Source organism: Planococcus citri, chromosome 2 (genome assembly GCF_950023065.1).
Source record: "Planococcus citri chromosome 2, ihPlaCitr1.1, whole genome shotgun sequence".
Taxonomy (NCBI): domain Eukaryota; kingdom Metazoa; phylum Arthropoda; class Insecta; order Hemiptera; family Pseudococcidae; genus Planococcus; species Planococcus citri.
In genome coordinates this window covers 65,354,211-65,381,164 of record NC_088678.1, presented here as the reverse complement: position 1 = coordinate 65,381,164, position 26,954 = coordinate 65,354,211, and the positions used below count along the sequence as shown (strand labels likewise).

Sequence of the window (26,954 nt, the reverse complement as noted above, 5' to 3'; positions counted from 1 at the left end):
TGGTATCTACTTATAATCTATTTTTTAAAATTAAAATAACTTCGTTTTGAAATAATTATCGGATATATGTATTTTCTGAAAAAACGAAGCAGAGTGTAGCCTAATCTGTTGAATCGTAAAAGCCTTCAAAATATTCAAAACTATCAAAAAAAAAAATTAGAAAATTTTTTCAAAATTTATCAAGGATTTCTATGAACATTGTTAAACACGTTCAAATAGCATAGAAACGCGCTGAAACGCATTGAAATCATTCAGAATTACCCAAAAAGTGAACAGATTTTATTAAAATTTTGACAAAATTTAGCAAATCTTGCGCATATAACGCTGAAAAAAAATCATTTAAGTTATTGAAAAATCAAAATATTGTTTGAGGGTAATTCTCAAAAAAAAGGTAAAATTCGTGTACGTATGTCAAATTCCTCAGAAGTTTTAGAATGATTTTTTTTTTTGGTCCATGGAAGGATCACCCCCACACATTTTATGTTTGGTATTGAGATTTTTAGCCCCTCCTTTCATTGGTGTACTACATTCGATTTTATACCCCTAATGTCCTTCGACTTGGGTTCGCACGCCATGTTTTTGAAAATGAATGTTATAAAGTGTCATGAACTTCATTTTTGGGGGGGGAACTGACACATTCTCACTATCATAGAACACAAAGGTACATATATTATTGTGCAAATTGCAATTGCAATAAGTCTATAGGAACCTCAAATTTCACATTAAACTGTCACACACTTTTTGCGCCAATTTTAGAGCAATTTTTAATTATTTTTGCTAGCGTTCCAATCCAACATTATTTTCTGGTGAGTGGCTGCATTGATTGACTGTTCTCATAGAAATGTTACTCCGCACCGTTTTTTTTTTTTTTAAATTACATTACAGCTTGTTCTGATCGTACTTTTCTATGAAGTTTTGATAATTAGAAAAATCTGTGTCCTTCGGCTTGCGTTTTTATTTACCCTAATCAACCGAAAACGATAATTGAGAAAGGGAAGTTATTCTATATGATAAGTACACATTTATTTCGTGTTAAAAATCAAATGATGTCCAGTAATGAAGGCTTTAAACGAAGAAACGTTGAGATTGTCCTTCGGCTATGTACTTTTATCGCGCTAGTCGACGTATTACACGATAATATAAGCAAAATTTGACATTTTCCTCTTCTCCACGCCTCACCCTCCACCTCTACAAAAAAAATAACTCCAGATTCGAATTCTACGACTTCGAAAACATATCAAACGACATATCGAATCCTAATTATCGCCGTTTTAGGGGGATCAGGGCCCACAGGGGGGGGGATTGAATTGAGGCCAACACTAGAAACGGAATCTGAGACACCTATACAAATGATTCCCACTTGAAATTTTCCAAAAAAAAATGATTTTTGCTTTTCAAAATTATGCACTTCAAAGTTGACCTTTTTTTTGAGAATTACCCACCTACCTGGGGAAATTATTCTGCAAATGAAATAAATCGTTTAATCAGGAAACTTACACATTATGGTTGCTTATAATTAATTAGTGCTGTGTCTGTTTTTTCTGTCCAGGTGTCCACCTGATTGATCCATGCCTGTAATGTAATTTACGAGATTTGGAATCATCTTGTCCGAGGGTGAGATTTTTTCAAAAGTTCCACGAACGAAGTTTCTATTTGTGTGAAGTCGGATGATAATGAACTTGACTTTTCTTTATCTATTAGGATAGAAACAAATCATAAAATAAAAATATGGTAATTATTAATAAGCTGAAGGGGTTCGATTGCAGATAACCCTGGCTCAAAATTCGCGGAAGTGAACATTTTAGAGACGCGGTGAAAAGGAATGAAAATGTTTTAAAAAAGTCAAACTGAGAACTATAGGTAATCGGTAGGAAATCAAAAGTTGTGTATTATATCATACCAAAAAAAAATCAGCCTCATAGAGCAGTTTGGAGGGGAGAGAACTAATTTATTCGCGTATTTAAACATTGAAAAATCGTATCACGTCCTCTTCCTTTCTAAATTGACTAAGAAATCTGAAATTTGACATTTACATCTGGGGAGTGACCTTGGAGTGGCTTTTGTGGGGGTTACAGCTGCAGAAAAGTGGATTTTTGCGAATTTTTTTTGGTGTTTTGATTTTGTGTAATCGGTGAATCCGTCTTAAATTGACCTAGGAGACTAAAATTTGGTATGTGCATTTTTTTTTTTAAAAGGTTTCGACTTTTCAACCCAGCTCCTCACCCTTTTTTGACTACATAAAAGTGGATTTTTGTTTATCGATGCAAATGCATTGTGATGAAGGCGGGGTCTGAAAGAGTGAGTTACCTCATTTGGTGAGGCGACGGTTCGAGGGAAACAAGATATGAACTGTTTTGAGCAAATAAGTGAACTAATGCGAATAATTCTCCAATTCAACTCTTAAGCAACAATAATTATGTAGTTTTGAGTGATTTCAAAAACTGACTTATGGGAAGCTGAAATTTAACATGCACGTCCGAAGGGTGTTCTCAAGTGTCCTAGATGTGTCTTTGAAGAGTATCAAGGTTTTTTCTATCATCTTTCGGATTCTTTCCCCCTCCCTAATCTCATTTTCCGGAGACTTGAAGACTGAAATTTTCATCATGCGCATGCAGTGGATTGTCAGATGAATATTTTGAAGGTTTGTACTCTTTCCAACCCTTTCCCGCCTTTTTGCTTTTCGTTTTGAGGGATTGTCTAAGTACGTAGATAGGTACTTATAATATTTTTTTCTGTGCTCATTTTACTCACCCTTTTTCGATGGCATCAACGAATCTACCACTGCTGATTCGATCAGCTCAATAATACTTGTTGAATATTCCGGCAACCACGATGATATCAATGTGGAGGGCTGGAGAGTGTCTTCGACGATGGAATAATCCTGCGCCTCCACACGAAATTCGCCTTTTTTTGGAACAAACGATATGTCAAGATTACCGATGAAGAAATTCAGTTGAAAATGGGGTAAATGTTCAAATCCGGGATCTAAAGTCATGTGTCCTCGAACATTCTTCACTTGTAGGGTGTAAACAAGGTCGTAGGATGAATATCGATTACTCCACGATTGATTGTTTGCGTACGATTCAAAATTCGATAGTCCTCTGATGGTGATATTTTTGAAATTCATGTAGACGAAAGAAATGTCCGGTAGGAGGTAATAGTAGCGTTGTTCGTTTGTCAAAAAATCGGGACAGGCTGAAATGATATGCTGTTTTGGGTTCAGGTTGAACATTTCGCCCATTAGTGCGTTGAAATTGCCTTCATCGAAGAAATAACGGCGCATTATGGATGGTAATTCCAAGCTAATCATGTACATCAACTTGAGATGTTGTTTGTATGATAATAATACAGAGTGCTTTTCTAGTTTGATGCCCTGAAATTACACATACTTATGTATACTTATTTCTTTAGTTTCAATTCTGAAAAAGTTCTCTCTTTGAATAGGTAGGTACTATAGGTACTCGTACGTATGTATGTAGTACGTACTATTTCTTTTTAAAATTCAATCATTACTTACGTGAGGGTTTTCCGAATGATCATACGATGTATTGATGGTGATATTTTCATTGCAACTTTGGTTCGCTGACAGGTTTGTTGCGATAATCGAGTAATTCTTGTATTTGTGGTCTTTTGCATCAAAATCGCTGTTGTAATAGCAATTCCAATAAGAATAAGGACATGCTGGTTCTTTTATTAATACTTGAACGGATCCTACTATCCAGTAATTCAGCTCGTCATAGAACATATGCTATCGTGAAACGTGCAGAATGATTTAATGTCAATTGCATTGATGTGTACGATAGATTAGAGCATTTTGAAAGCAGATTTTGTACACTTACGAATCGATTTTTAGGAAATTCCCAACGAATCGTATTTGGCGGGTTCCTAAACATTAGGCTACCTGTTGAGCATCCGAAAGTAAACATTGTGCTTATCTCGATTGCACTCGTATTTTCAAACGATCGTAGTTTTTGGGTATTATTAATTTTTATATTCCATCTTCGATGGTTTGTGGATTTTATGAGTATTTCCGACTCCAATTTTTCAACTAAATCAGTACTTTTGAGTAGTTTTAATATCGCATCGTTTAAAACATTAGTAAGATCGTATTTCGTGGAATCATTGCTCGCTGGCTGAGCTGCGATAATTTCTGAAACGTAAGAATGAAATAATGGCCATAAATTTCATGTGCCAAGCTTGTAAGGAAGGAATACATTTCTTTGAAACCTATATATGGTTCGTATGTACTTACCTTCGCATGTAAATAAAATAACAAAGATCAGCTTCCACGGATTGTTCATGTTGAAACTTTAAGCTCACTTTAAGAAATAGATACTCTATTTACGTGCTTAGGTACCTAGTATGTACCTAGACCTACACCTACTTATCGTTCGTTGCTCGAACTCGAAATTCAAGTTTTGAAATTTAATTTGATGGTATCTACTTATAATCTATTTTTTTAAATTGAAGTAACTTCGTTTTGAAATAATTATCGGATGGATATGTTTTCTGTAAAAACGAAGCAGAGTGTAGCCTAATCTGTTAAATCGTAGAAGCCTCTAAAATATTCAAAACTGCCAAAATAATTTAGATTTCTTTAAACATTGTTAACCACGTTCAAATAGCACAGAAATGCTGAAACGCATTGAAATCATTTAGAATTACCTACGTTGAAAAAAAAAATCATCAAAGTTATTGAAAAATTAAAATATTGTTTGAATGTTTTTTAAATGATATAAAATTGAGTACATAAACAAAATTTTTTAAAAACCAAGAAAATGATGATATGTAGAAAAATTTATTGAGTTTCAGTGAAAACTGTACAAAATATCGTAAAACGTGTTTTAAAAAGAGGACACTTGAAAAGTAGGTACCTATCTATTGAAATCGCTAAATAATAACTAAAAGCTTATGAAATTTCGGCAAAAGTTTTCAAAATTTATTAGTAACAGAAAACATTGTTAAAACACGTTTAAAAATTTGTAACAACATTTGAAAAAAAAAATGGATGAAAAGTCTTCCCTCCATGGATGAGTAGTTTTAATTTTGAATGTTTGATAGCTAATAATTTCATTGATTTCCCCCTCCTCCCACCCTCCAAAGTCTGACATAATGTCGGAAACTCAACAAAAAAAAATTCCAACGGTAATTTTAGGAAGTCGAGATATTTTTTCCGAGTTTTCAAAATTTAACCTCGCACCGTTTTATCGCTTTTCTTCAGTGTTGGAAAAAAAACGTTTTTTTTTAAAAAAGACAAAACAAACGGTTTTTTTTGTTTAAAACGTTTTTTTTTGTTTAAAACAGGGTTTTAAACTGCTGGATTCTCATGTGTTTTAAACGTGTTTTAAACATGTTTAAAATGTGTTTTAAACACGTTTTTAACAGAAATTCATTTGTTTTGGATTCAGTTTTTCAAATTTACGTTATCCAGTCATCAACTTTTAAAATGTGACGTCATAAAATAGCTATAAGGCTCAAGAAATATTAAAAAATTGAAATCAAAAAACAAAATTTGCCTTTAAAAAAAGTTTAGGAAGAAGAATGAAAATCTAAAAATTCAGTTTCTTCAATTTCACTACTTTTTCAACGAGAAATTGAAAAAAAACGTGTTTTTTTTAGGAAATTGGAGTTGAAAAAAAAACTTGTTTAAAACAAAAAAAACCATTTTAAACAGAATTTTGTTTTAAACACTGTCTGTTTTTTTCTCGACGTTTAAAACAGTGTTTTAAACGTTTTAAACATACAGTACTGTTTTAAACTGACAACACTGCTTTTCTTTAAAGTCTGACATAATTTTAGGAAGTCAACAATATTTTTTTCATGTTTTCAAATGTCTGACATAATATAGCATCTCTAAAGGTCGATCGAGTTTGTTCCAAGTTTTCAAAAGTCTGGCATTATGTCAGAAAATAAACTGGATTTTTTCCAAGTTTTCAAAAGTCAGCGTCACGCAAATTTTGGAAACATAATCAGCCCAAAAATGGAAGTAAAGTGCACAAAAAATTTCAAAACTTTGTGATTGTTTTCAGAAATTTTCCGAAGTTTGACAAATTTATGGACATTTTTTTCCAATATCTTGAAAGCAAGACAAAATATTGTGAAATCAGATTACTTCAAATTGATCAAGTTTTTCCCCAAGCTTTTAAAAGTCTGAAATGAAAGCAATAATTTTTTTTGTTGTTACTGAAATGTCAGAAATTAGTCATTTTTTCAGTCTATAAAAGTTTGAAAATACGTAATTCTAAGAATTTGTCGATCGATTTCCTTCCAAGTTTCTAAAAGTCTGACGTAGGTAATGTCAGAAATGATTTTTTTTTTTTTCAAGTTTTCAAAAGTCAGCGTGACGCGGATCATGAGTCACGCAAATGGAAAGACCCCCCCCCCCACTCAAAAAAACACCTCCACGTCAAATTTTACGACACAAAAATATAACCTTGTTACACTCATACGAAATTTGCTCATCAGTTTGTAAATAATTCAACAATATATTATTGAAAAACACACACATCAAAAAAAAAATACTCAACTAATAATACAATAATGAAAGGCATTTAGTTCACTTTGAATCACTTGAAATCAAATGTTCGTAGTTCTCAGATCATCACGTTATCGTTATTTCATCCTTTCGAAGTAAGCATTTCCTCAATACGTTGTCGATAAAACGCTGAACAAAATCATCGACCAGTTTCACCGATTGAGTACACACATCCAGTGGATAACAAACTATGGATTTCATGTTGCTGACGATACGTTGTTTCATCGTTGCCATCGTGATCAACGCAGTGTCAATTTTCCTCTTCAAATTCAATTCATCTTCGGTTAAGGTTGTACTATTTTCCGTGGGTGATACTTCAACCTATAAAATTTAATTCATTTTTAATTAAGTACTTTGATTTTTTTGAAGAGGGAAGAGGGGGGTATAATATGGCTGCTGAGGTGCTTACTTCGATATCTTGATCTGGGCTTAGTTGAAATTCGCAAGTGCCATTTTTGTCGAGGCTATCGGGCTTCACAATTGCAAAATTTACACCCTTAAAATCACAGTGGAAATTTAAAGGCAACGATTTACCCTCGCTGCCGTTCAAATGAAGTGTTCCTGTCAACATAGTATCTATGTGACGTGTAATCTGAAATTTTTGAAGGAAAAAAAATTGTATAAACATTACACAATTGATTTGAGCAGCTCTGTTGTTCATTTTGAACGTGAAACTGACAAGTTCTGGGTACCTGGGAGTTATTGAAAAATTCGCATTGGAGTTGTTTAGCTGCTTGAGGATTTGTTGATACTAATTTAATGGTGATATTTGGAAATGAAATGTGGTAATTGTATGGTTCAAGAGCGTAATTTTTCTCCTCGGTATCGATAGTTTTTTGATTGAAGGAAATCGACGATGAATCTATGTCTGTTTTTTGGATGGTTGTAAGTTTAAGTTTCAGTTTTTTCTTGGTCGGTATTTGTTTGTGCGCCAAGGGCGAATTGATATCTGCTAATTTAATTGTTGTTAGATTCGATCGCTTTGGTGTATCGGTGGCCATTTGTCTGAACCAGTTCAACGTTTCTTTGTACACATTTGGAGTGTCTATTTTTAATTCGGTTGATTCTTGACCTGTTGATATTGAAAAAGAAGTCAGTACCAATGATATGTATTATTTTTGAGCAGGAGGGAGCCAGATGTTTGTACATTTAAATTTTATGATATTTTTTGAAAAATTGGCATTCCAAAAAACCTTCAATCAACTCAACATGTGAAAAATAGGTGATAATGTACATTTCAACTTTCCAACTTGATTGAATAAACTTTGGTGAAAATTTCAACCTCCAGAGCTGGAGCCTAGCTAGAGTTGCTTAAAATGATTGAATTGTCCAAAGCCACAGCTGTTTGAAATTTTCTTTCAAAACTTTCGACTAAAACGTGAAAGGAAAATAATTATGAAAATAGGTATCCTAAATTGGTTCCTATTTTCCCAGCTTATTTTACTGAAATTTTGAATTTTTAAATTACGTGTTATGAAACTACATATTAAGCATAAAATTAATTACCTAACCCACTTTGTATTTCTTTTTGTTACAGGTGAGTTCGATTTTTCTTCGTAACTTACATGAGAGTAATACGAATGTATGTGACCAATGACCATTAAGGTGAGAACAAGTAAGTTAATCTTGTCAATTTTGTAATGAATGTGAGGAATTAGTTGGGCACTTTTTTTGGACTACTAATTTTTTGATCTTCCAAAGTAACTACTCCAAGAAAACAAGGCTCGTACTCGATAATTTTTCAAGTAACCAAATTACTCAATAAAATCCACTTTTGAAACTGGCCACAATGCATTTTCAGAGATACGATTACAAGGTCCTGCCTTTTGCAAAAATAGTCAAAGTCCACCTTTTTTGCCAAAAACAGCAAAAAAATGTCACCTTTTCTAAAAATTTCCAAACAATCTCGTTTCTGGCTAAGATTTGTCACTTTTTTGCAAAAAAATCATAAAAAGTACCTGCTCAGTTTTTTCCTAAAAAGTAACCAAAAGTCTCACTTTTTAAACGAAAAAATAATACAAAAAAGTCTCTCTTTTAACCAAGATTCCGAAAAAGTACCATTTTTTTGCCAACAGGTAATATTGCTAAAAATTTGTGATTTTTGCTAAAATTGTGATTTTTGCTTTTTGCCTAAAACTGTAAACAATTTTGTGTTTTTTCCCAAAAATCCCAAAAAGATTTTTTTCACTTATTTTTTTTTAGGAATAGCCCGAAAAGCTTAAAATGCATTTTCTAAGAATCCCAAAAAGATCTTTTTCACCAATTTTTTTTTTCAGAATAGCCCAAATACGTATTGCCAAAAATTCTTGTACATATTTGCCCGAAATTGCCGAAAATTACCACTTTTTTGTCAATAACTCCCGAAAAGCCATGCTTTTCGCTGAGATTGTTAAAATGCATTTTTCCAAAAATCGTGAAAAATTCTCATTTTTTATCACTCAAAATAAGTTGTTTTTTTGGCGAAAATTGCTAGAAAACCATCTCTTTTGTTACAATTGTCAGTTTCGTTTTATTTTGCCAAAAATTGTATAAATCTTCACTGTATGCCAAAAATTGTCAATAAATCTCAATTTTTCATCAAAAAGTTTCAAAAAAGTTCAACTTTTAAAATTAAAAATCAGATTATTTAAATTCGCAATGTTCTGTTTTTCTTTTGGTGATTTTTTTTGTTGATACATATTTAGTTACTTTTTTGAGCTTTTTTGACTGCTGAAAATACTTTTTTTCTGATAAAAAAACTAGTACGAGCCCTGGGAAAATATGTAATACCCTTCTTTCAGAATGAGTAGGTAGAATTCAGAGCTTATAGAAAAATACAGATAAAAATCATCTGTCTGTATGATTGTCAATCTCTGCTATTTTTTCAAAAAAAAAAAAAAAAAAAAAAAAAATGGAGTTTGAGTCGATCTTTGATGAAAAGCTTTAAATCATTGATAATTTTGTTGCTTAAAACTTGATTACTTTATATGTAAAAATATGTCATTGATTGTAACTTTTCTGAATTTTCTTCAATCGTTAAGAAGAGTTTGAGGAACTCATCAGACAGCCATTTCTCAAAAACCAGTGTCTTAAAAATTTTGGACAAGCTTGCTTCCCTCTCAAAAAACTTCAGTATTTGTCCATGTCGAAATGACCAGCAATAATTCACTAATAAATTCATTAATTTACCAGTTTACCAAAAGTTACCAGTTTTTTACCAAAAATTACCAGTAATTTACCAAAAATTACCAGTAATTTACCAAAAATTATCAGTAATTTAGAATACCAAAAATTAACAGTAATTTAGAATACCAAAAATTACCAGTATAATTACCAAATTTATCAAAAATTCCCTGTACCTAATTTACAAAAAAAAATAATTACCAATTATTCGCAATGATTAAATTGATAATTACCTACTAGTAATTTACCAAAAATTGACAGTAATTTACTAGAAATTCATTACCAATCATTTGCCGAAACATTATCAGGGATTTACCAAAAATTACTGGTAACTGACCAAAAGTTGCATTTTTTCAGTAAAACCATCAGGCTTCAAAGTAAGCCGAGTACACCTTTTTTTGCTTACTTTTTGGCTTCCAAACATAGGAAAAATTGAACACGAGGAAACTAACCTCCCTCCGTCTGGTAAGCAGGAAACTAATGCAGAGCTCAAGTAGGTAACTATCTTCATCTTCGCATACTTTTTGGATCAAAGAGGCAAGCATTTTTTTTTCAATTTTGCTCTACAATTTCAACTTTGCATTTTTCAAAAACCACAAAAGGCAGAGAATTGCACTTTGTAGCTCCGAGTAGGGCCTGGTCCAAAGTTAGGCAAATCTATCTGCTTCTGGTGTGAATCAGTTGCCTACTTACCCGGTGGAAGGAGGTCAGTTTGACAGTTACCTATGTAATACCCTGTATATGATTTGGTAGCATGGCATGGTTATCTATTGAATTAGCCTGTAAATCTCAATTTCATAAACTTGAAAAAATTGATCAACTCAAACTGTTTCTTGGATCTCAGAACGCCTGATTCAGTGAAAATCTCCCTAGGCTTTCTTATCAGGTCAATCAGGTAACTTACTTCGTATCGATGGCATTATCGAAGACCCAACAACTGCTCCAAACAGCAGCTCTGTACAATGCGATAATTTCGATAAATGAAGCACTTTGAACATTCTTATTCTCAGGCTCATCCCAGTTACTCGATACATGAGCATACGAACACTTATGGATTTACGTTTCTCGTCCAAGGTTATCGATAACTGATTTGCGCTGAAATTCATTTTCAAAGGGGGCACATCTGTCAATCCATGATCCCAGTTCATGCTTCCTTCGATATTCTTAACCACTAAAGTACTACGAGTAGAAGTACGATTGGTATTTTCAAGCTCGCCGTTTGGTTGAACTAGCAACGAATGGTAATTCCAGAGGCCTCGAATCTTGATGTTAGTCAAATCGAACCCGAGCAGGGAAAAATTCGGTATGAAGAAGTAATACTGTTCTTCGTTGTCTTTCAGGTCGACAACGCGGTTTGAAATGATTTCATTCTGATTGGGTAGTCGATGAAAAGTTTCAGTTAGAAGAGGCATCAGTTTTTTATTACCGTTGATGTTATCGATTATTAAGGAAGGTATCAGGAGTTTTGTTTTATTTATCAGCGTTTCTCGTACGTTCTGAGCTATGTGTACTTTTGAAGAGGGTTCTATTCCTTTTATCAGCTCTTCTAGCAGGATGTACGGAGAGCTTATGTTGGTTTCGTCGTAGTCCCATTGTTGTAGTCGTAGCTGTAATAATGGTTAGAATATTATTCACTTTCATATTTATCCAGTTGTCTATTCTTGATAGAAAAACTAAATATTTTAAGATATCTCCATAGATTTTTTAAAGGGGTTTGAATATTTTTGGGGGAAATGAAAACCATTCTAAAATTTTCAGAACTACTGACAATGGAATGATAAGTAAATTCCATATCTCTGAATCCCTCCCTCCTCACAAATTCAAAGAATTCACAACTCTTACTTGATTATCGACCACATCTCCTTCGATTCTGATTGTAAATTCTTCTTCGCATCTTCTTACGATTACTCTGGCATCTTTGTATTCTAATCTAGCTCGAAACCAAGCATTGGTCTTCTGTGGCTCAATGCCTATGTATCCGTATATTCTGAACAATAACTTCGTACTCCTTAGCTCCTAGAATAAAAACAGTCCCAAAAATTATTTCGAGTGCCTCCTCAGATAGGAACGAGGTAGATGAAACTATCGCGATTTTTTGTAAACTGATTTTTATACCAATTCATTTGTGGTAAAATTGTATAATATGGACGGTTTCGCAGTTTTTATTTCAGGCTCGGTCAATTTATCGCTCGTTATTCTTCGTATTTCGATGTTGTGGAAAAAAATCCTGTCTTGGAATGGTTCCTGCTTGAGAGTGTTTTCCATTTCGTAGGTGCTTCTGTGGTACTTCATTTCTTCGATTAGATTTTTCACCGTTTGTACGTCGATATTTTGTTTTAATAATTCCGCGATGGAATTATTTAACGTTGTTGTGATATCATAATGGTCTTCAGTTGGAGGATCTTGTGTGTGGGATGTTATTGAAATGATTTCTGAAACAGAAATGTGATGAAAGGGAATTAATCAAGTGTAATTATGACGATTTAGGTTATTATTTTTTTTTTTTTGAATTGAGAATTTAATTGGGTAGATAAATACTAGATGTGCTAAGATGATTACGTATAGGTAAAGCAATTTATTAATACTCAGAATTACCTTTTAAAAAGCAGAAACCCAGCAGAAATGCCTCCGTTGTGAAATACATGCTGCACAATCACAATCATACTTTGAATGACGCTACCGCTTCGATAACGTGATGAATATTTTTGGCTATTTACCTAGACCTATCTAACATTTTGATAAAGTAGGTTATCTTGATGTATATTTTCGATATGAGGTAGATTATTATATCTACTCACTTTTTAGTGTTCGATAATATCTCAGTGGTAAGATCAAGTATGCCAAATATTGAATACCTTGGTTCAGTCGAAGCTTGATGATTTCAATTTATTACTCGTATTTTAAGTATCGACCAAATGTTTCTGTTGTTATTTATTTTTTTGATGAAATTTTGATGAAACTCTTCATTTATGCAGAGTTTTTTACTGATCAATAAAATTTCATTTTCAATCTCATTTTGAATTCGAAACTGTGTGATTTTATAATCATAACAGTAGATTGGCTTCGAATTTTATGATTTTAGTGCTTCATTAATTTAGTCTTTATGGGTAATAATGTTCGGGCCTTCATTTGTGTAATCATCCGAGGAAAGTTCATGTACTGAGGTAAAAATTGATATTTTTTGAACTTTTTTTTTGGATCGTAATCCTAATAAGCTCGTTTCTATGAGGATAAAATATATAGAAATTAAATTTGATAATCGAAATTATCACAATTTGATCGATAGGTAAAATCGTTTCGATTTTGAAATTATCTTGAAATTTAATCAAAATTGTAAAGGTTTTGTGCTCTTTCCTCCCCCTCCCCCCACCGGTACAAAAATTTTACGATATTATTTTGAGAATTTTGAGGTGAAAAATTGTAATTTTTTGAAATTTTTGGATTCATCCAACATTACGAAAAGTTGAGCTTTTATCTTGAAAGTTCGGTGTAGAGCTTTCAAGGGTATTATGACAGAACTTTAATCTTCTGTGTCTGATCGGGTCTTCTCCAAATTCACCCAGTACAGAGAAATGAATTGCATACCCAGTTCGCCGTAAATTTGAACGGCGTATTTACGGCGAACTGAGTATGCAATTCTATTAACACCAAACCTCCTCCAGCCAATTGAAGCTGGACGTGTACAAATCGGGTCCCTTTGATTGCGCTCTCGAGTCAGACTTTTTACAATTTTTTTTGTGGCCTTCTGGAAATTTTTATTTTAATCCTCTTAAAAGTGATGTGGAGGGGAGAGGTCTCAAAATTTTCACACATTTGTGATTTCCTTGTGAAACCGCTGCTTTTGGATCTTTAGATTGGTTGGAGTGGCTCATAAGTTATCTCTATCAAAAAGTCAGAGAGACTATCACTACAAATAGACCCAGACGGAATGGCCATCTCAGACAACCCTTCTGAAATCCAAAAATTCATAGTCTTACTAAAAAACACCAATCTAATAAATCAAATCTAAACCTTTATTTTCGCAGGTGTGATAATCTTAAAACTAAAAACATCATTAAAAAAATACGACTACCATTTCGCACGTATCGCCTCAGTGGGGCTTTTACATACCTGTGATGTTTTTATAAATCTAGAAAGAAAATTCGAACGGCCCTCAGAAGCCAGAAAAATAAGTAAATGATCTAGGAAGGCCAGAAAAGAAACCAGACGGGTCTTTTAAGAGCTAGACAGTCGAGTCAATGACTTTATGAGGCCCAACAGACAGCCAGATGGCCTCCAAGAGCTCGACAGACGCGTCAATGACCTTGGAAGGCCCGGCAGGAAGTCAAACAGCATTCAGAAGCCAGACAGACGGGTCAATGACCTGAGGAGGCCTGGCAAGAAGCCAGACAGTCTTTAAGAGCCAGCAGTAGACAGGGCAATGACCCGATGAGGACAGAAAGGAAGCCAGACAGCCTTCTGGAGATCAACAGACGCATCAATGACCTTGGAAGGTCAGGCAGAAAGTCAAACGGCCTTCAAGAGCCAGGCAGACGGGTCAATGACCTGATAAGGGTAGACAGGAAACCGTACGATCTTCCAAGAGCCAGACATATATAGGTCAATGACCTTAGAAGACCAGAAAAGAAGCCAGACGGACTTCAGGAACCACACAGACAGGTCAATGTTCCTACTGAGGAGCCCAAACAGAAAGACAGGCTGCCTTCAGAAGCCAGCCAGATGGGTCAATGACCTGAAGAGGCCTGATAAGAAGCCAGGCAGTCTTTAAGAGCTAGCGACAGACAGGTCAATGACCTTATGAGGCCAGAAAGGAAGCCATACAGCCTACAGAAGCTCGACAGACGCATCAATCACTTTGAAAGGCCAGACAGGAAGTCAAACGGCCTTCAGAAGCCAGATAAGCGAGTCAATGACCTGATGAGGGTAGACAGGAAGTCAGACGACCTTCCAGGAGCCAGACAGATGGATCAATGACCTTGAAAGGCCAGACAGGAGGCCAGACAGACTTCAGGAACCACACAGACAAGTCAATGTACCTACTGAGGAGCCCGAACAGAAAGACAGGCGTCCTTCAAAAGCCAGCCAGATGGATCAATGACCTGAAGAGGCCTGATAAAAAGCCAGACAGTCTTTAAGAGCTAGCGATAGACAGGTCAATGACCACAGACGCATCAATGACCTTGAAAGGCCAGACAGGAAGTCAAACGGCCTTCAGAAGCCAGACAGACGGGTCAATGACCTGATGATGGTAGACATGAAGCCGGACGACCTTCCAGGAGCTCGACAGACGCATCAATGACCTTAGAAGACCAGACAGGAAGCCAGACCGACTTCAAGAACCACACAGATAAGTCAATGTACCTACTGAGGACCCGATGTGCAAGCGTGTCTGTAAAAATCGGACACAACAGTACACAAATCCAGTAAAACGGACATTTTGTGTCTGTTTTCAAAACAATACGCATTGTGTAGTGAAAACCAGACACTATGTGACTGTAAAACCAGTAAAATGTTCACAATGTGACCGCCTGCTGATGGAATGGTTGCCTATCTCAAATGTATGTTGAGTTGCACATCATTTTCGTTATCACAGTAAAATGAAATAGCTTTTAGGAGTCTGATATGTAGGTACATATTAGCCATTAGGTACAGATAACGCAAATTTCAAAGCTCCATCATATTTTTTGTGGGGGTTGTTTGAATGTTTGCAACTTCAGTTTTTAAGTAATACCTAGTGTCACCCATTTTTTACATTTTTTTCGGACTTGGTTAACAATTTAATTTAGGCTCTCCATTAAAAAGTTAATTACAAAAATTTGGAAAACATTATTTTTTGACTCGAAAAAAAACTCCCAAAAATTTGATTCCCACAAACCCTTAATGATTTGTATTTTTTTATTATTATTCGTTTGGATATCTGCGTAGATATGCAATTATGTATCTATCATTTTTTTAAATGTGAAGCACTTTTGGGGAAAAAATGTACTTTATTCATTTTTCATAGATTACAAAATATACCTAGGCCTATTACTTACTTTGGGATAGAAAAATAATATTTATAGGTAGTGTTAGTATGAAAAGAAAGGAGGTACCTAGACCTACCTACAGTTTTGCTGGAAATGTTCCTCAAATAACACAATTTCTTATTTAAAAATTATTTCACCCATTTGAAAGTATCACACACTGCTTAACACACCTCAAAAAATTTGAAAAATTATTTCCTACAGATGCATATTTTTGAGGGATAAATTATTTCAAAATTGATCTAAAAAAATTATCTCCTTAAGGAGACTCAATAGGCGAATATGCATAATTTAATACCTATTTCTAAACCTTCACTAGTGGTGTACTCCTGTAAATGAAGTTTTGAAACATCCCTTTACGCGGGGTAGGAGGAGACCATCAGCAACCAAACTAAACATCCAAGAGAAAGTAGAGAGGAAACCGGTTCTGTCACTATATGTATCTGTGCAACTACCCTAAACAGTTTACAGTACAGGTTAGGTTTTAGGATGGAATTCGTCTTATTGTTATTGTTGGTAGTTCCACACAAAAGAATCTTTTTTTCTTTTGTTGGGCTATTGATTGTGAGAATTGCCTACACATTTGTAATAGGAGATATGCAAAAAACAGACACATTGTGTCTGAAAAACCGGAAAAAAACAGACACAAACAGCCACAAATCCGCGGACACAGCAGACACATTGTGTCGACGTTTTTGCACATTGGGGAGTCTGAACAGAAAGACAGCCGGTCTTCAGGAGCCAGACAGATGGGTCAATGACCTCCGTAGACCAGACATGATGCCAGACAGACAGGTCAGTGCCCTTGGAAGTCTAGACAGGAAGCCAGACGGCCTTCAGAATTCAAACAGACGGCTCAATGGTCTTGAGAGGCCCTATAGTCAGGGAGTCAAAATGATTGAGCTTATTTCCGGTGTCAGATTCTCGCCATATCGCACCATATTCTCGAAAATGGTCCATTTTTGGGCTCAAAACCACCATTCAAATCAAATCAAATCAAATTTTCGTTTTGAACATGAAAATAGGTAACCTTATTGGTACTGAGACTGATAGATATGATTTAATTTACCCTACCTTCAAATTGTTGAGTAATTCGCATTGAACTTGTTCAGGATAAGACTGATCACTCGTCGTGAGTTTAAACTATCTGAAAATACGCCATACAAAGAACTGAACGAACCACAATTCATTTTAAATTTTTTTATACAAAAATGCAGAATAAATTAAGTTATAAAAAATGTAACAGCAATTGACCAGAAAATAAATTAATTGAATAGGTGGTCTTCTATGTATCATGTTCATCATATCACGGTGGTGTTAGTTTTTCTTTGAAGGGAACACTTTTTCAATACTTTGTCGACGAAACCCGTGAAATATTCTTTGACCATTTTCGCAGATTGCGAGCAAACATCCAACGATGAACAAATCGCCGGTTTCACGATTGGTCTTACGATCTGCACGAGATGGTCTCTTTTTTTAACGATCTCCGTCAATACTGCTTCGATTTTTTCGTTCATTTTCAACTGTTGCAACGATCTCTTTATAATGTTTATTTTGGGTATCGATGGCGACGACGTGACCTACAAATCAACAAAATAATTAATTTAGTTTAAGAGATCTTCTACGGCTCCTTCAGCTCCCTGTTGGTATTACGTTGTACTTACATCGATAATCTGATTGACTTGTATTTGAAAATGGCACGAATCGTTCTCTTGGGAAGTATTCGATTTGATTATGGAAATATTAACAGAACTGACATTGGCGTGAAATTTAATACCAGTCGGATCAGACGAGTTATTTTTTCCATCCAGCAGAACGTTAATACTCTGAGCGAACTGTAATTATATTGGTTTAATTTTTGATTTTACTTTGAACATGAAAATCTTATTTGCATGCTTTAATTTACCCTACCTTCAAATTGTTGAGTAATTCGCATTGAACTTGCTCAGGGTAAGACTGATCACTCGTCATGAGTTTAATTTTGACATCGTTGAATGAAATGAAATAATCGAGCTGTTCTTTCGTGGGCTGGAGCGGAGTAGAAGGTTCCTCGGTGGTGGTTTGATCATCTTGTGGCAGACTCTCGTTCTGAGGCAGTTGTTCAGAGGGTGTTGGTGACTCTGTGGTCGTGATGGTTATTGTAGTCTTCTCTTCAGACTGCTGTGGTGATGTCGTCTCAGTGATAATTTGTTTGATCGTAGTTGTCTCTTCTGACTGTTGTGGTGACGTTTCAGTGATGATTTGTTTGATCGTTGTTGTCTCTTCTGACTGATGTGGTGACGTTTCAGTGATGATTTGTTTGATCGTAGTTGTCTCTGTTAATTGCGGTGATAGTGTTTCGATGATAATTTTTTGGGTTGTGGTTTCCATCTCGGCTATGGTCGGACTTGGTCTCAGTCTCATTGTTCTCTGGACTATTTAACGAATGGAAAAAAAATACACAAATAGGTAAGTATGAATTCTTGCCAAGTTATCGAATATCATCGAACGAAAACTCAAAAACTCAAATACTTTACTCACAATCCATCGAAGGCAGAATCGAAGACGCAATACATAACTCCAAAAGATCCACAATTACCCCCGCATGCCGCTCATCCAACTCTTGTTGGAATTTCGTACTAATAACCGTATAATTTCGAGCCGCCACACTTACACGATTGGTTTCCCAGCTCACTGATATACTCAACGAATCGAAACGAAACTCCAACTGCGAAATCGAGCCTTCAGCTTGAATTTCGTTAAACAGAGAAATACTACCTCGAATATTGCCAATTTGCAGAATGTAAGTGAGAGGATTCTCGGTGAAATTGAACGATTGGAAATTCGATAATCCTGCGATGGTGTAATCCTTCAAAGTGAACCCGGCGAAATTCCCGATCGGTATTAGATAGTGATACTGGTATTCGTGAGTGTGAAAATCTCTGTGTTTCGATGTGATTCGTGTTTTCAGCAGGTTATCGTAGATTTTATTTAATGATTGGACGAATTTTTCGTTACGGTTCATGTTTTCGTGTAATACCAAGGGTAGAAATTGTTTGAACATTGGTTCTAGACTTGTGGTGAGCTGAAAAGGGTATTTTGTGTGAGAAAGTAGATATCGCTCTAAATCAAAATTATACTAGGTAGGCCCTAGGTAAGTAGGTAAGTCATTTCGTGTCAAGACGAACCATTTCTGTTTTTAGGTGTAAGGAAATTTTGGAATAATTGTGTTCCTGCGTAGCTCCTTTTTTCCAGAGGTAACCTCAAATTATTATAATTCAAAAAAATAATCAATTCATGAGAAGAGAAAATTTAATCCTCGATTTCGATCATTGTAAGAAGTGATCAATCTTCTCAAATTCGTTTTTTTTCGATTAGCAAAAATTTTACAAATTATGTTTTTAAGGGTGTAGTTTAGCTTCTAAAAATCCGAGAAAATAGGTAATGGGAAATTTTTATTGAAAAATATTTGGCTGCCAAATCGAGAGTTGAAAATTTTTCTTTTTTATTTTATCAGTAGACAAATAACTGATTTGTTCGCGAACGAAAAATTGAATAATTATTGAGAATTTCTGAATTTATTTTAAACAAATTATTGAAAATTGTGCGTGCGCATTTTCCCATTAACTGTTGCCATTTGTTGCACTCACACTCATACACGTTGTTATTTATTCATACGTATGAAGCGTTGCCAAATCGAATTTTTCGTTTCATTTAGAAAAATTTCCAAAATAATTCTAATTTTTGATAGTTACGAAGAAAATAATTTCTCTTGCGCGAAGCCGGGCCAAGCGCGTCACCACTTTTTCTCCGCGACGTTGTCGTAGAAAAGTATAACCAACGCGCTCGGCCGGAGAGTTAATTTTCATTTTCATTCAATGCCAGTTCTAATGTGCCATAATATTGGATGAATGCATTCACGAAGTATTTTTAATAAATGGAGGAGTTGTTTGATTTTCCTCATGATTTTTTTCAATTTTTTAAAATTTAATATTCTGACAAATTTCTTATAAAAAGTTTTTTTTTTTCGTGGGGGTACGCAGTGCCTCCGAAGTAAATTTCAAAAATATGAAAAAACTTTATTAAAAAACTACTTTCTGAGAATTTTGACTGAAGAACATTTCAAATTTTCATCAATTCACCAAAAATTGACACTCTATGACAATTTTGTCAAAAAACGAGAGTCTTTTGACAATTTTGGCGAAAACAGGTTTTTTTAGCCAACCTTCACAAGAACAGGAATGTTTGACAATTTTGGCAAAAATTGACCCTTTTTGAGAATTTTACCAAGATGATCACTTTTTGACAATTTTGACTAAAATGGATAGTTTTTGATTATTTGAGCCAAAAATCGACGCTTTTTGACAACTTTTTCAAAAAAATACACTTTTTAACTTGGGCAAATTTGGCAACAAAACTACAGACTGGAGGGGACACCTCAAGAGTGGTTTTTTGACCAGCTTTTTTTCATAATAAAAATATCCAAAAATCAAAAATTTCTCGTTTGCGAGAAAATTATTGAAAAATGCGCAAATCGCTGTATTTTGTCATTAATCAAGCCCTCGAGGGAGAATTTCCCCATTTCCAGCCTTTCTGGAGCCCCTGGAGAAATTGAAAAATCGCGCTGGAGGCTCCAGAATTGCTGGAAATGGTGACATTCGCCCTCGTGGGGTTAGTTCATGACAAAATACTGTGATTCGCGCAAATTTCAAAAATTTTCTAGTAATCGAGAAACTTTTGATTTTTTTGGATTTTTCATTTGAAAAAAAGCTGGTCAAAAAACCACTCTTGAGGTATCTCATCCAGAATCGGCTGAAATGTGGATGAATTCGTTAAACAGGTCGAGTATGACACACAACTCGATTTTCAGCTGCCTAACTTCATATTCACGTCTTCTGGAGCAAATTTAAAATTCTGGAGAAATTGAAAAATCGCGCTGAAGGCTCCAGAATGGCTGGAAATGCCTAAATTTGGATTTGGGGGGTTAATATCGGTTTTTTAGGTCTTATTTCGAACATTTTTACTGATCAATTACGTACTTTTTTTTAAAAAAGCATAAATCACCAAAATAGTCAATTTTGGATTTTTAAAAATTTGCCAAAAATCGAAAAATAAACTTGAGCAGCTGAAAATTTGGTTTTGGGAGTTTTAGAACATGCTCTTTCCAAAAATCGCGGCCCCGTTCAAATCGGAGGCACGGAGGCGGGCACCTCAAGAGGTTCCCTTGTCAGTCACATACCCATTACCCATACCTATGGTGTTGATCAGTGACCTCTTTCCGCGACTTTGATCTTCAAGAACTTTTGAACACTGAGAGGTAGAGCTTGGGGTAAAAAAGTGTTTCAAAGAGGATAAAATTACGAGCATTTTCACATTTTGCATTACTCAAATACCTATGCGTCCACTCAAAATTTTGAGTAATTTTAGTTCAAATTTCAATATTTACCTACTACCCGCAGCTGGTTTTTTGTCTGGTTTTCGCAACTTTAAACTTCGAAAGCTTTTAAATGGTCATAGGTAGAGCTTTGGGTAAAAAAGCATTTTAAAGAGGATAATTCTTCGAAAATGCTCAAAAAAAAAACAGTTTTGTCGTTATCAAAATTGAACAAGAATAGCAAAAAAATTGTTGAAAGTTCTTCAACCATAAGTCAAAGCTCTAAAAACACTGTGTATGTACTTTCAAAAAATGAATTAAATTCTATCACAAATCTCAAAAACAATAAAATTGCTGAAGATCATTGAAGAAAGGATAACATTGTTGTCAAGTACAAAGATAAAATTTGCAAAAATTCTTTAAAACATCGTTAAAATTATCTAACAACATGAAAATCACAAAAAAAATTCTGAATATTTAACAACATTCGCCTAAAATTCATGAAGAAGTGTTGAAGATGTGTGTAGAAACACTCAAAAAAGCATTAAAATTACCCAATCATCAATCAGTGAGAAATGAAAATCATCAAAAAAGGATGAAATTTCAGTAAAATTACAAAAAATACAAACAAAATCTAGTAAAACTTCGCCTATTGAGAAGACGTTCAACTGTAACTGAAAACCAAACCCGTATTGAATTGTTTTTTTGCCCATTTTTGTCATATTGGTTTCCAGAGATCAAACTTTGAACTTTGAGAAATAAAGTACACTCACAAGATGTTGGCATTTTGGGAAAGTTCACAAGATATTAAATTTTTGAAATGAAATAATGAGAGGTATAATTTTGAGATTTTCAGTTTGTTCAAAGTTGGTAAATTTTTTCACTTACTTTGAATCTTAATAAATGAAAGTCGATAAGCACCCCACATATAAACTTGAGCGAATAAAAAATGTAAGCAAGCAGGTAGTAGGTAAAGTACATGGTTTATTTGTTGTTGAAACGATGTGAAATTCATTTCGGAATACATTGATGAAAATTATTAATTATATCAAGAATAAATGCAATTTGTTTTTACTTCGAAGTGATAATTTGATAACTTTACAAAATTGTTTTTGATTTTGAGTTACAATAAATGTGGCCAGAAGGGTTTATGATGAAAAGAACGAGAAATACCATTCTCAAAATGCAAAAATTGCAAAAACTGCACAAACGCTCCCTTTATTGAAAATTCTTCAACTAAAATATGTAAACAAACCATTAACAAACGCAAATTTGTCTACTGTCATGGCGACGTTGATCTATAAAAAGTCGGCAAAATAGTGTTCGTATTTTCCATTTTTCACGCTCAAAAATGATCAAATAATGTTCATTTTTGGATATGTTGTTTAGAAAGGTTATATCTCGGCGAGTACAAGCTCGGTTTTTTGAAATATTGTCTCATAAATGAATAATGCTCTCATGAAAATGACCCTAAATTACGTAAGTTTAAATCCAATTTATTTTTATTCTAAAGCAAATTTTAAAAAAACAGCTCTGTACTCGCCGAGATATAACCTTTCTAAACAACATATCCAAAAATGAAGCAGATCCATTCGTCCATTTTTGTGTAATTTGGAAAATAGAATTCGTCATATTTTACCTACTCGTTTACCTACTAAACTACACCCTTAAAAAGGGAAGGAGTAATCTATCGATCGTTTCAAGTTCGAAACTAAATTATGTACATTTTTTCATCAGAAATCAATCATTTGAAAATCGATTTTTTCGATTTTCGATTTAGATCGTGAGCAGTGATCGGTTTTTTCAAATTCAAAATTTTTTTAATTGACAGAACTTTGACAATTTTTTTTTTAATCGATTGATAAAAAATGAATTGTATAAAATTCTATTTTTTCGATCTATAAAATTTTTCGATTTTCGATTTCGATCGTAAGAAGTGATTGATGTTTTCAAATTCGACTATTACATTTTTCATCAAAAATTGATCTCTTAAAAATCGATTTTTTCGATTTTCGATTTGGATCGTGAGCAGTGATCGGACTTTGCTAATTCGATGTTTTTTTTAATTGGCAAAAATCTGACCAATTCTTAATTTTTGCATCAAAAAGTCAAAAACTGATCTTCTGAATATCAATTTTTTCGATCTGTGGAGTTTTTTAGATTTTCGATTTAGATCGTGAGCAATGATAGGTTTTTTTTCAATTCAGCATTTTTCTAATTGGAAAAAATTTGACAAATCCTTTTTTTAAAAAATCGATCGATCAAAAATGACTTTTCACAAAAATTGATCTTTTAAAATTCAATTTTTTCGATCTATAGATTTTTCGATTTTTTATTTCGATCCCAAGAAGTGATTGATCTTTCAAATTCGGCTATTACATTTTTTTTTATCAAAAATTGATCTTTTGAAAATCGATTTTTTCGATCTGTTGACTTTTTCGATTTTCGATTTAGATCGTGGGCAGTGATCGGTATTTTCAAATTCGGAATTTTTTGATTGCCAAAAATTTGACAAATTCTTTTACAAAAATCTAGCGATCAAAAGATCAAAAATTAATTTTTTGAAATTCTATTTTATCGATTTAAAACTTTTTCGATTTTTGATTTCTATTACAAGAAGTGATTGACCTTTTCAAATTCGTCTACTTTTTTTAGTTGGCAAAAATTTGACCAAAATCACAGTATCTCTTCAAAAATTGGCTTTCGTAGAAATCGATTTTTTTCGATTGACTTTTTTGATTTTTGATTTCGATTATGAGCAGTGATCAATCTTTTCTTTGTATTTTAGAAAAATTTTAAGTATTTTATTTTCTGAAATGAATATTTTTGAGCGATTGATTAAAATTTGTTCAAAATGACCTATTTTCAAAAATTGATCCCTTAAAATTCATGTTTTTCGATTTATTGACAGTTTTGATTTTTGATTTCGATCATAGACAATGATCGATTTTTGTCAAAGTCGTGTTTTTTTGATTGGTATAAATGTGACCAAAATTAGGTCTACATTTTTTCAATTTCCAAAAATTCGATTTTTTTTTCTATATCATATTGTTTTTTTGATTTTTTATTTTAATCATAAGAGTGATCTGTCTCTTCTGAGACCATCTTCGATTGACCTATCTTTTCAAAAATCATCAAAGAGTGATCGATCTTCTCAAATTTGTTTGTTTTTAAATTTGCAATTTGATCAAGACGTAATAAGAATACATGGTTACTGGTCTCAACTTCGGTTTTGATGTTTTGATTTTTGGTAAATAAACAGTTCAGATGGTTTGGATCGTAGATAATTCTACTTATAGTTCATTATGGTACAAATATTATTACTTAAGAGTACATTTTTTTTCTTCAAAAACTTTCGATTTTGATCTTAAGAAGAGATCGTTTTTTTTTCAAATTCGCCTATTTTTTGTTCGGCAAAAAATTGATCAAAGTTATAGATCTTTTTGTGAAAATCCTGTCTTTTGAAAATGAAGAGTGATATTCCAAAACTCGCTTTGTCCATTTTCACAACTTTTCAGGAAAGAGGAAAAACAGTTTTCCTTTAAACGCATAAATTGGCTTTTTAGGCGAGTTTAGCACTTTATTTGGGTGGATTTATGATGTAGGAGAGTGGGTATACACTTCATCCACTAAATACTGCTGAAAAAAATTTCAATAAAAATGGACAAAGTGCGTTTTGGAACATTATTTTTTTTTTAATTTTTAGTGAATTGGCTATTTAGGTGAGTTTAACACCTCATTTTGGTAGGTTTATGATGTAGGAATGTGAGTTAATACTTCATCTACCAGGTACTGCTGAAAACCCAACTTCGATAAAAATGGACAAAGCTAGTTTTGGAATATCACTCTTCAAATGAATTTTGGATTTTCCGTTTCAATCATAGGAGTGATCGATTTATTCAAATCAGATTGTTTTTTTGTTTGGCGAAAATTTGAGTAAGTAAGTTTGCATTTTTTTTCTTTAAAATCGACATTTTGAAAATTATTTTTTTTGATTTATCGAACTTCGCATTTTTAATTTCGATAACAAGAAATGGAGATCTAGCTTGCAATTAAGTAGAATACAGCTCGAAAGAAAATATCCCTGTTCTTCACGAATTTGGCCATTGAAGTATCGAAATAGCACGGATGGCTTGAAGTGGTTCACCTTCGGTCTTATTCTATGAAATGACTCGGTAAAGTGTGATTTAGGCCTATTCTCATCTAAGAGTAAGCTATCTACCTGCATCCCATAATGTTCAGTGGTTTCTTTGATGTCGATTCGCAAATCACCATAATGATGGTATATGTCAATCAATTGATCTGACCCTTTGACTGCGGTTATCAAATAGTCTGTAAAATTCATCTCGGCGCGGAAAAGCCAAATTTTGTGAGCACAAGATCCTGCTAGAACTCGTCCTCTAAGCTGCACTCTGAACTGAGGATTGTGCATATGCTGAAACATTATCATTTTATGTTGAAAGTTTGGCTAAAAAATTTTAGAAACAAAACTCAGTAATTTTCCATGATTGAGTCTCTCTTGAAAAAAATTTTGAGGTGCATGCATACTACATTAGTGAAAAATGTTAGGTAGGTACGAATTCTAATTAGTAATTATTAGATTTTATCATGTAAGTACGTACTATTTTCTTTTCCTGAAATTCGTAACTGATGCGAGTTGCTTCTGCATGAACGTAGGTCAGTTGAATACTATCAAATGTGGCAGTGATATTTTCACAAGTAAAGGGTCCTTCAGAGAGCACTTCTTTATTCTCTATGGTTTTAATTAATCGTTGCACATTTTCCGATTCGACGCTTTGGAATATTTCGACGATGGTTTCATTCAAAGGGTGTGTTATGTCATAATTTTCCGCTGAGCTGGAATCTGTTTCTGAGGATGTCAATAATTGTTCTGAAACTAAGTATTTGAAACTCGACTTAATTCGATTTCGATTACCATTTAAACGTTGAACTATAAAAATTATATGCTTGAAAATTACGTACCTTTTAGAATGAATAAAATCAGAAATAGAACCTTTGCTATGAATTTCATGACGTCTGGAAACGTGCTTCAGAAACGGAAGCTTACTCAGATAATCACATACCTACTTTAGCGATAAATCGCTATAAACTGTTTTGAAATACCTACGAAGATAGTATTTAAAGCCTCGTCGATTTGATCTCAGATAAGTTATCGTGATGATTCGAATTTTAATGACCATTTTAATTGGCAAGTACGTAGACCTGCACGATTACTTAGTATGTACAAGAATAATATCACTTTGTTCTATCGTTGAGAAATACATACTCGTATTTTGACGCGAAGATGTGGTAAAATAATTTCCCAGTAATGAACCACATACGTACGTAGGTACGTACTTGGAACTCGGAAGTGGAAAATATTTTGAGATTATAATCTTTCTGAGCTAGGAGAGGATCTAGGAAAAAAATGAAGCAAGATTTTTCTTGAGAGGAAAAGAATAATTTACCAATAATAATGCAGTAAATACAAAAACTGAATTTTCGACCACGCCACCTACTTTCTCAGAGAAGTCAAAAAGTTCCATGGAACAATTGCTCATCTCCAAAATTTAAATATGTTGAAGGCAAATTAAGTTTGAAATACTTAATCTACTGTCTCTTCTAGCTCCTTCATTTTCAAAACTAGGCAGTTTCCCTGATAACATTATTCGTGTTTATCTTGAGAATTTACCTCAGAAGTAAATAATTTTTTCAGCTAGGTAATAAAATTTCATTTCTCAAGAATTTTTGAAAAAAAATTACTTTTTTCAAGAATAAAATAATTTCTTATAATTAATTTATTGAATTGAGATAGGAAATGTTACTGGAAGAAGCTTCAGAGAGGTGAGTCAAAAAAAACTGAGACAATATTCGAGCTTAG

The 26,954-nt window shown here is 33.7% G+C and overlaps 3 protein-coding genes across 4 annotated transcripts; all 3 read right to left on the bottom strand.

Annotated features, from left to right (window-relative positions):
- Nucleotides 1–830: 830 nt before the first annotated feature.
- LOC135837092 (uncharacterized) lies at nucleotides 831–4,390 on the bottom strand. The gene is made up of 5 exons (XM_065352247.1): nucleotides 4,253–4,390; nucleotides 3,840–4,150; nucleotides 3,518–3,748; nucleotides 2,752–3,373; nucleotides 831–1,694 (listed from the first exon to the last, which is right to left on the bottom strand). Exons 1-5 carry the CDS (start codon nucleotides 4,299–4,301, stop codon nucleotides 1,600–1,602), a joined length of 1,308 nt encoding a protein of 435 aa, XP_065208319.1. The 5' UTR covers nucleotides 4,302–4,390; the 3' UTR covers nucleotides 831–1,599.
- A 1,870-nt stretch (nucleotides 4,391–6,260) lies between these two features.
- On the bottom strand, nucleotides 6,261–12,432 carry LOC135837089 (uncharacterized). Its single transcript, XM_065352244.1, has 7 exons — nucleotides 12,293–12,432; nucleotides 11,813–12,129; nucleotides 11,540–11,713; nucleotides 10,602–11,304; nucleotides 7,228–7,607; nucleotides 6,945–7,127; nucleotides 6,261–6,856 (listed from the first exon to the last, which is right to left on the bottom strand). The coding sequence occupies exons 1-7, from the start codon at nucleotides 12,339–12,341 to the stop codon at nucleotides 6,602–6,604; spliced, it is 2,061 nt and encodes a 686-aa protein (XP_065208316.1). The 5' UTR covers nucleotides 12,342–12,432; the 3' UTR covers nucleotides 6,261–6,601.
- A 4,473-nt stretch (nucleotides 12,433–16,905) lies between these two features.
- On the bottom strand, nucleotides 16,906–26,213 carry LOC135837090 (uncharacterized). Of its 2 annotated transcripts, XM_065352245.1 has the most exons (7): nucleotides 26,057–26,213; nucleotides 25,696–25,970; nucleotides 25,296–25,508; nucleotides 18,241–18,784; nucleotides 17,632–18,134; nucleotides 17,385–17,555; nucleotides 16,906–17,300 (listed from the first exon to the last, which is right to left on the bottom strand). In XM_065352245.1, the coding sequence occupies exons 1-7, from the start codon at nucleotides 26,103–26,105 to the stop codon at nucleotides 17,022–17,024; spliced, it is 2,034 nt and encodes a 677-aa protein (XP_065208317.1). In that variant the 5' UTR covers nucleotides 26,106–26,213; the 3' UTR covers nucleotides 16,906–17,021. The 2 variants fall into 2 exon arrangements, with proteins under 2 accessions (XP_065208317.1, XP_065208318.1); XM_065352246.1 differs by lacking the exon at nucleotides 25,296–25,508.
- Nucleotides 26,214–26,954: the final 741 nt, after the last annotated feature.

Coding starts and splice junctions, on each gene's coding strand:
- LOC135837092 (XM_065352247.1), bottom strand. CDS start 4,301: ATGAACAATCCGTGGAAGCTGATCTTTGTTATTTTATTTACATGCGAA. Junction 3,749..3,839: donor AATTTCCTAAAAATCGATTC/GTAAGTGTACAA, acceptor GTTTCACGATAG/CATATGTTCTATGACGAGCT. Junction 1,695..2,751: donor GTTGATGCCATCGAAAAAGG/GTGAGTAAAATG, acceptor CTATCCTAATAG/ATAAAGAAAAGTCAAGTTCA.
- LOC135837089 (XM_065352244.1), bottom strand. CDS start 12,341: ATGTATTTCACAACGGAGGCATTTCTGCTGGGTTTCTGCTTTTTAAAA. Junction 11,714..11,812: donor ATTTTACCACAAATGAATTG/GTATAAAAATCA, acceptor TTTTTATTCTAG/GAGCTAAGGAGTACGAAGTT. Junction 7,128..7,227: donor AATTTTTCAATAACTCCCAG/GTACCCAGAACT, acceptor CAAAAATTTCAG/ATTACACGTCACATAGATAC.
- LOC135837090 (XM_065352245.1), bottom strand. CDS start 26,105: ATGAAATTCATAGCAAAGGTTCTATTTCTGATTTTATTCATTCTAAAA. Junction 18,135..18,240: donor GATTCTGCCTTCGATGGATT/GTGAGTAAAGTA, acceptor TTCGTTAAATAG/TCCAGAGAACAATGAGACTG. Junction 17,301..17,384: donor AAGTCAATCAGATTATCGAT/GTAAGTACAACG, acceptor GTTGATTTGTAG/GTCACGTCGTCGCCATCGAT.